Below are 9,042 nucleotides of genomic sequence, written 5' to 3'. Positions count from 1 at the left end.
TTTTAATACATCTTAGAATTAAAAAAATACATCAATTTATTGCTAAATGACATAAAAATAGCTAGACCTCTTATATATAAATTCAATACCACATCATTTAGTTGAAATGACACCGATACAAAATTTTAATAAATGACACTAAAAGTATTTTAAGAATCACAAGCCCAAAAACTTAACTCACTCAATTAATAAAATACATTTTAATGCGTTTTAGAATTAAAAAAAATACATCAATTTATTGCTAAATGACATTAAAATAGTTAGACCTCTTATATATAAATTCAATACCATATCATTTAGTTGAAATGACACCGTTACAAAATTTTACAAAATTTTGGTGTCAAAAAATTCCTCCTCCTCCTTAACATCATCATCATTATCATTTTTTTTTATTTCACATTCTCATCATTCTTATTTCACTTTTTTAACAAAAACCTATATTACTATTATTCGGTCTCAAAATTAAAAAACTTTTATATTACAGTTAAAAAATTTTAGTGTTATTTTTTTGATAAATTATGTACACTTCAAAACTCTTATTCTCCTCCTCTTCTTTTTCTTCATCATCACCTTATTTTTCTTTTTCTTTTATCTCCTCTTTTTTGTCTCACTGCCTTAACAAAAATCAAAATAAAAAATAAAGAAAAAAATTAACCAAAAAAACAAATAAAAAATACTGTAATAATTATCAAAAAGAGAAAAAAATAAAAATAAAAAAAACGTAAAAAAAAAGCTTAGGATTGATATTTAAAATACCAAATCAGCCTCTTTAAAAATTAATACAGTTTAAAACAGAACATAATTTAAACAAAAATAACAAATTCTAAATCTTAAATTTTATCACTGTATTTTTTATTTTAACATTTTACTCTAATAGTGCATGGTTGAATAATAATAATAATAATAATAATAAATAATGTTAATTAATTATATAATTAATTTTAGGAAATTTGGTGAGTGAGACCAATTCTAGAAATGAAAATTAAATTTAATTTGAGTTAGAGGTTAATTTTACAAAAACTGAAAAATGAATATATAAAAAATTAACGTAATTAATTTTTAAATCTAGAAGCTGATTAAAGTCCAAGAATTATTGGCTAAACATGATTCAACAAAAGTAAGAGTAAGTAATTCCACAGTTTCTTATTTCATTTGGATCAATTTGCTAAAAAATCTAGAGGAAAAAAAAAAGAATCATAAAATGTGAAACCGTGTTGGTGTTGGCCAATTGTTGAGAAAGTGCACCTGATCCAATAATAAATAAATATTCTTATTAATTAATTAATTAATTAATTAATTAATTAATTAATTCTTCTTGGCTCCTCTTACTTAAACTTCGCTCCCAACGTCAAAGTTTCTCAGAACCAAAACCAAAGCGCTCTTCTCTTTCAATTCATCGTTGAAATTTTGAAATTAGTTAATACTCCTCTCTCATCACTCATCACCAAACCTTTCACATTCTCTCTCTCTCTCTCTCAACCACGCCTTAGCTTCTATACTTCAACAGACATGGTATGTTCTCTCTCTCTCTCTCTTAATCTTTTTATTTTGCCCTACTTCTTAGTACTGTTCCATTGAAGAAATGGTTGAACCTACGATGCTCTCTTATTGTGTTTCTTGCCTACCATATGATGATTTATAATTTCATTTTGATCACAACAAAATGATTGATTTCTTGTTCTTCGTTAGTTTAATTATATGAATGATGATGATGATAATGAATTGGCTTTTGAGACGGCGAAAAGAGGGGTACGGTATTAACTATTAACCGCACATATTCGGTGGTACCTAATTAATTAATGAATTAATCGCAATGCATTTTACGGATTGTGTGAATGGAATATTTTACAATGTGGATGGTGCCTTTACTCTTCAACGCAAGGTGTAAAGAAGAAACAAGAAAGGGGATAGGGGTGGGTGTATTCTTTGTGTTTCCGTTTCCCATGTTTATTTATTGTCTCAAAACAAAAACATATAAGTATACAAATTTATGTACTTTATTTGACTGTTAAAATAATAAAAAATATTAACATACTTTTCATTAAAAATTACCTTTATTCCTACTGTTGTTAGTGACGAAGACAATAAATTTATAAACGTAGAAAATGAAATTTTGAAAATAAAACTATATAATTTTATGCGTATAATATCTAGTTTTAATTTTTTTAGTAAAATATTAAATACTAAATAGTAAATACACATTGATATCTGTGTTATTACATGTTTCGTGTATTAATAATGAATTTAGCCTACCCCTTTGCCATTTTAGTACTTGATTCTTTCCTTTATGATGATTAATTTCTGTCTCTTTCTTCCCAAATTGTTCTACTAAAATTTTATGGCTTAACGCGTATCAAGGATCCCTTATACGCTTAGCCCTTAAGTCAAGCAATGCAAATATCAATGTGGAATTTCTTTTTTCCCGCTTTTGTTATTGCTCATTTGTTATATGAATAATTTGGATTCTCGTAATAAGTGTTAAAAAATTATGACATATCAAATTCATTATTAAAATTAGTGTATTTCGCAATCGAAAGAGAAAAGTACGTTACGATTTTTTGAAAGTTTTAATTTTTAGTTTAGTTAATTTTTCTCTCTATAAAATTAGGTTTATATGAAGCAACTATTTCTAGTTTTATTTTTAGCCATTAACATTTAATATTTATTTTTCTTTTACCAACTTTATTCTTTATATATATTATTATATTATTTATAGAATTCTTATTATTTCTCTTTATATGAGTCTTTTTTTATTATTTATTATTTATATTTTTTATTAATTTTTTATTTGATATTATATATTTTTATAATGGTAAATTTTGTGCATTATATTTATTATTATCTTTTTATAATATAATTTATTGATCCCATTAGGTAGAATAAATTAAACAAAAAATTAACCATAAATAATAATAGTAAAAAATTATAGTGTAATAAAATAGAATACTAAGAGTACTAAAAATATACTATATAAAAATATATAAAAAAACAGTATAAAAAAATTTAACATGTATAAAAAAATAACATTATAATTTAATGTTATGTCTTTTTTAGTAATTATCTGTCTAAAAGTGATTTTAACTAATATTATCCAAATAATATTTATTTTATCAAAATCAATTTTAGAATAGAATTGCCAAACATAAATCATATTGACACAAATTTACTTCTACTCAAAATTAATTCTATAAAATTACTTTTATTCAAAACAAACCACAATCCAAACACATACTTAGTCGTATACATATATATAATTTAATTTATTTTTAATATATTTTATATTAAAGATTAATTTTACTATATACAACTTATGAAAAAAACCAATAACCGAGAAATACATATATAACTCTGAATTATTTCTTTCTTATGAATAATGTCCCCTTTTTTTTTGTTAATTATATTGCATCATTGACTGTGATTTTTAAGTTACAAAAATTTAGTTAAATCATCAAGTATCTGAGTTTTTCACTTTTTTTTTTTACACTTTAAATTATTTTGAAACTAAAATAATTTAATACCTGAGTTTTTCACTTTTTTTTTTTACACTTTAAATTATTTTAAAACTAAAATAATTTAATTAATTGGACCTTAATTTTGTATCTATTTAAAAAGAAAGGGTGTTGTCTGGCATCGTTATGTGAGAAATTTTTGTCCAATTGGCGGACTCTACTTTATTTCAATTTGCACTTTTGCAGGCCAGGCAACATTATTGCAAATGCACTAGCAATAGCATAGGAATTATCGTTAAAGCCGTATTATCTCAGTCTCACCTCTACTACTTACGTGTGCTTTGTCATTTTCTTTCGGACTTGAATATCTTTTCTTTTAGTTTAGTCCCATTGATGAAATCAGTACTTTGGTGTTGGGAAACTAATTTTGTTAACTGATGTGTTTTTTCCTTGCATCCAACTTGATAAAATTTATTTTTTGATCAACTAATTTTCTGTCAACTATTGTGATTTTACCTTGCATCCAACTATTATTTTTTTTTTTTTTTAAATTTACAAAATAATATTCAAATAATTGTGCTCAAAGTCTCTATCATTTTTTTTTTCTTCGTTTTATATTAAAACAGAAAAAGATTTGAAAATGTGGGTTGGTAAGTTGGTTCCACTTGTACGTGTATTAAAAATGTTACACATCACACATAGACACTTGATCATTTTTAAAAACTTTATAGGATCAAATTATTTATACTTTATAACTTCTTTTTCTTTTTTTTTTTTTTTGTTATTTTTGTATTGAAATTTAGTAAAAGATATAATAAAACTCAAAAATGATATTTTCTTATTTTAGTGATTAACTATATTCTTTGTAAAATTATAACAGTAAAGATTTAAATTAATTCTTAATAAATTTCAGATAAAATATTTTGATTTCTAATTATATTTTATTACTCTTAAATTTCTAAAACTATTTCTATTAGACAAATGGGTCTTTTTGTCGTCCTTAACAAATTTTATTTATAAGATAATTCGATTTTGAAAAATATCACAATAAAACAAATTATTCACCATTTCACCTTTCAATAAATACGTGATAGATAATTTTTGGAGACTTCTAAATTAATAAAAAATTTATTAGATATCAAAATGTCTAATCTAAAATTTGTTAAAAAATAATTAGGTATTTACTCAAAATGTCTAATCTAAGATTGAGAAACTATCAATTAAACAAGTACTCCTAATTTTATTTATTTTTCTTCTACATTATTGGTTGGCCTTCTTTAATACGCTCAACTATACCAGTGTTGTTGAATGTTGATTACTTAATCAATGCATTTTCTAGTAGCAAAGGGTAACAACTAACTACTGCATTAGAAAATTATTAATAGTAATATAATATGAAATATGTTGGTGGCAGGTAAGTAATGGGGAGAAGAAAGAGACCAAAATTGTGCTCACAAAGCCAATGACATTAGAAGGGGAATCTGATTCTGATTCTGATTCTTATAAAGCCCCTAATCTTTTGCAACGCATATTAAGTTTGTTTAAGAATGTGCGGCCAGGATCTGATCTCTCACGCTTTCAGGTAAATTCTTAAATTATTAATAGCTTAAAAGATAACTTTTATTATAAGTTCTTCGTCATTCTCTTCCTATGATGAGTTAGCTTTATGAATGAGTTAGGTTCACTTGATTAATTATAATATAATTAAAGTTTAATTTTTTGCCTTTTAAACTAAAGAACATTCAATCATGTATCTAGTTGTATATATTATAATTGCAATTTGCAAATATTAATAATCTATTAAGCCTCTATTTTTTTACCCTTTTTGCTCAACATATCAATTACGTCTTGGATCGGATAACTATGATATTAAAGGAAAAGTTGAGGGGCAGTAACTTTTGTATTTTTTAGCCAGCACTTAACCATCAAAATAAAAGTGAATAATCTCCTATCATTTAGATGTAATCTCACACCATTAAAAATATTATTAATAATCAATTAATAGTTACAAAATACCAAAATTGCTGCCCTAAGCATTCCTCGATATTAAATATGTACAGCGTATGTTGGGATACAACAATTTTAGAAATTGCAAAATATAATAAGAATTTGGTACTTATCTACAATGTATAGAAATTCTCAAAAATCGATATGGAAAATAGTACAATATAATAAATATACAGTTATGACAGATGATATTTTTATATATAAAGGAATATAAAATTGTTTTACCTTATTGATATTAATTTGCAGGTGCCAGCATTGTTTAATTTGCCAAAGTCGCAACTTCAGTGCTATGGTGAGTCAGTGTACAGCACAGGAATGGAGTTAATAAGAGAATGCAACAGAGGGCAGAGTCCATTGGATAGGTTGATAGCAGTGATGGCATGGTCCATTTCAACCACTCGCCCTGCAACTTTTGGTGTTGCTCCCTATAATCCCATTCTTGGTGAGACTCATCATGTTTCTAAGGGAACTCTCAACATATTATTGGAACAGGTACTTAATTAATCACTTCTCAATTCTATGTTACTTGGTTTATTTTTATATGTGAAAGTGAAACAGCAAAAGTGAATAAGAGTTTGCATGTTATGGTAAAAAAAAGTTAGTAACTATGTCAAAATAGATAAATTATGATAAATAACTATTTGTAGCTTTCAAAAGTTTTACAGGTATATAAAACATCTTATTATGGAGATATTACATAATTATTCTGATTGAAAAGTACATATATGTATGATCTATTTTAAATTATTTAATTCATTGCATCTTAAACGGAACTCAAAAATTTGTGTGTAAATTTTCTTAGAGTAAAAGTATTTAAAAGAAAAAGCATGTGGGTTTGATTTTAATCGACCTCATTATACATGTATAATTATTTTTAACAATATGACTATTTATTATAATGGGATACATATTTCTATTTGAAATATCATTTTATGATTAGATAAAGTACAATTTATCTAAGTATTCTATGAAAATGCAATATTTATATTCTTAAAAAAAATTGAGCGTTAGCTCTAATGCACCATCCAAGTGTTACTATAGAACAAAAAAATGTAAAACCATGATGTGAACACAACCTTTTATTTGTTGTTTTTATGTGTGCAGGTTTCACACCACCCTCCAGTAACTGCCCTTCATGCAACAGATGAAAAAGAAAACATAGAAATAATTTGGTGCCAGCGACCTATCCCAAAATTTTATGGTATTAATTATCCCATGATAAAGAACAAATATCATTTAGCTACACCAAAATGAATTATAACGTCACAACTCACAACAATAAGTTTTTCCCATGTTTTGAGCTTTGCCATGGCAAAAATAATTAACCTTATTTCTTTCATGTTAATGACTAACTGGATGTCATTAAAGAATTAATCAAATTAAGGGACAAAATTTTTCACATTAGCCATTTGCTTGACTTTAAATTTTTTATTTTTATTTTTATTTTTTAACATGTCAAAACAGGAAATTAAATCTATCCATGTCAAAATGCAAGATTTTTAACATTTGTTAGACAATTAATTCTCTCAGCTTTTTAATCAAGTGCTATGAATTTGATAATTTCAAGCAAACAATGAAGTTTATTAAGAACTCACAATGCCTGAATTTGGTCATAACTTTGGCATTATTTACTAATTTTACTAAGTTCTTAACAAATTAAAAATGTTAATTAAATCACATAGATTCATCACAAATGTAACAAATATGCAGGAACATCAATTGAAGCTCAAGTACATGGTAAACGGCAATTGAAGCTTTTGAATCATGGAGAAACATATGAAATGAATTGCCCTCATCTTTTATTTAGAATAATTCCAGTTCCTGCTGTCGATTGGATTGGCAAAATTAATATAAAATGCATAGAGACAGGACTTGAAGCTGATTTATCTTACAAATCAACTCCTTTTCTTGGATTTGGTGGAAATCAGAAAGTGGTCAAAGGAAAAATCCTTAATTCATCAACTTTGAATGTTCTGTATGAAGTTGATGGTCATTGGGATAGGTATTATATTGTCTTTAAAATTTTTCACTTATCAATTCTTAAATAATTAATTTTATTCTATGTTTAGATTTATGCTAATTTCATAACCATTTTGATGGTGCAGAACAATAAAAGTGAAGGATACAAGTAACGGAAAAGTAAAAGTGATATATGATGCGAAAAAAGTCATTAATGGGCTGCAAGCACCAATTGTTAAGGATGCAGAGGTAACATATAAAAGACTATTTTCTACCGCTATTTTTCTCTTCACTATGATAACATATGTTATTTGTCTCATAAGATTCACATTGCGTAATCAACACTTGAAAATGAGTTTTACAAGATCTTGTACTTTTTCATCATACGAGCTAGTTTTTGCGGTAATAATTCTCCCAAGAACTTATAATTCATTACATAGACTTTTAATTTTTACATGTTGAACGACCACAAAAACAATTAAAATTTCTTTCTTTTTTTTTATTCTTTTTCTTTTCATTTCTTGTTTTTAGATAGTGATTTAAATAATAGTATGTCACGTTTTTTTAAGATTTAATTATTTTATTAGTTTTTATAGATTTATTGGATATTTAATTAGGTTTCTATATTTTTATTTTTTTTAATTAGGTCTTTATATTATATCATATTTTATTACTAAGTGTCTACTGTGATAAAAATGTTGAAATTAACAGAATATCTTGTTAAACTATACAGAATATCTTGTTAAATTATACAGAATATTCAGTCAAGTGTTAAGCATATTCGTTTTTGGAATATTTCGTTCTCCAGTATTTTTGTCATGGTAAAAATTTAATTACAAAATTTGATATGATATAGGAACTCAATAAAAAAAATAAAAAATTAATTGAAAATTCAATAAAACTATATAGATAGAATAATTAAACTTTTTTCTAAATATGCATGACATGAGATTGTGTTGTTTATGATCAGAGTGTGTGGCCAACCGAATCGGCTTATGTTTGGAGTGAAGTGAGTGAAGCCATAATGAAAAAAGAATGGGAGAAAGCAAGAGAAGCAAAGCATGCAGTGGAAGAGAGACAAAGGGAACTCTTAAGAGAAAGAGAGTCAAAGGGTCAAACATGGATTCCAAACCATTTTTTGGTGTCTAATACCAAAGAACATGGTTGGGACTGTTCGCCTATACATAACTTTGTATCAAATGCCCCCATCATAGCACAATAATCTTCACCAAAATTTATATTCTAAAGTCTCTGTATATATTATATATCTCAATCTTTTTCAAGCATTCAGTACAACTTTTTCCTTTTTAGTAAAGAATAAAGTATTTGATCATTTTTCATAAGATTACAGGTTAAGGGTGAGCTTTTGACAAAAAAAATTTTTTGAGTTATTTCTTTTTAAAATTTAATAAAAAAATAAAAGTAATCTCAAAAAATATTTTTTTATTTTTTTAGTATTTTTATTTTTATTATTAAAAATTTAACAAACATACTAAAAAATATAAAAAAAATATTTTTTTATTAAAATAATGGCACCCAAACAAGCATCACATAAGTCTTTAACCAAAATTATATTTATAAATTCTTGATTATTAAAAAAATAAATTATATTGATTTTTTTTTAACA

The 9,042-nt window shown here is 25.3% G+C and overlaps 1 protein-coding gene across 1 annotated transcript; it reads left to right on the top strand.

The window, feature by feature from the left end:
• The first annotated feature begins 1,232 nt into the window (after positions 1-1,232).
• On the top strand, positions 1,233-8,758 carry LOC112741893 (oxysterol-binding protein-related protein 4C). Its single transcript, XM_025791059.3, has 7 exons — positions 1,233-1,512; positions 4,864-5,031; positions 5,703-5,948; positions 6,561-6,657; positions 7,167-7,458; positions 7,562-7,664; positions 8,386-8,758. Exons 1-7 carry the CDS (start codon positions 1,510-1,512, stop codon positions 8,635-8,637), a joined length of 1,161 nt encoding a protein of 386 aa, XP_025646844.1. The 5' UTR covers positions 1,233-1,509; the 3' UTR covers positions 8,638-8,758.
• Positions 8,759-9,042: the final 284 nt, after the last annotated feature.

Source organism: Arachis hypogaea, chromosome 14 (genome assembly GCF_003086295.3).
Source record: "Arachis hypogaea cultivar Tifrunner chromosome 14, arahy.Tifrunner.gnm2.J5K5, whole genome shotgun sequence".
NCBI classification, from domain to species: Eukaryota; Viridiplantae; Streptophyta; class Magnoliopsida; order Fabales; family Fabaceae; genus Arachis; species Arachis hypogaea.
The sequence above is the reverse complement of the archived record's forward strand: the minus strand, read 5'-3'. Positions and strand labels throughout refer to the sequence as shown.

Bases quoted from the DNA above. Each gene is read 5' to 3' on its own strand.
- LOC112741893 (XM_025791059.3), top strand. The intron at 5,032-5,702 runs GTAAATTCTTAA...ATTAATTTGCAG, and splicing joins CTGATCTCTCACGCTTTCAG to GTGCCAGCATTGTTTAATTT. The intron at 6,658-7,166 runs GTATTAATTATC...ACAAATATGCAG, and splicing joins ACCTATCCCAAAATTTTATG to GAACATCAATTGAAGCTCAA.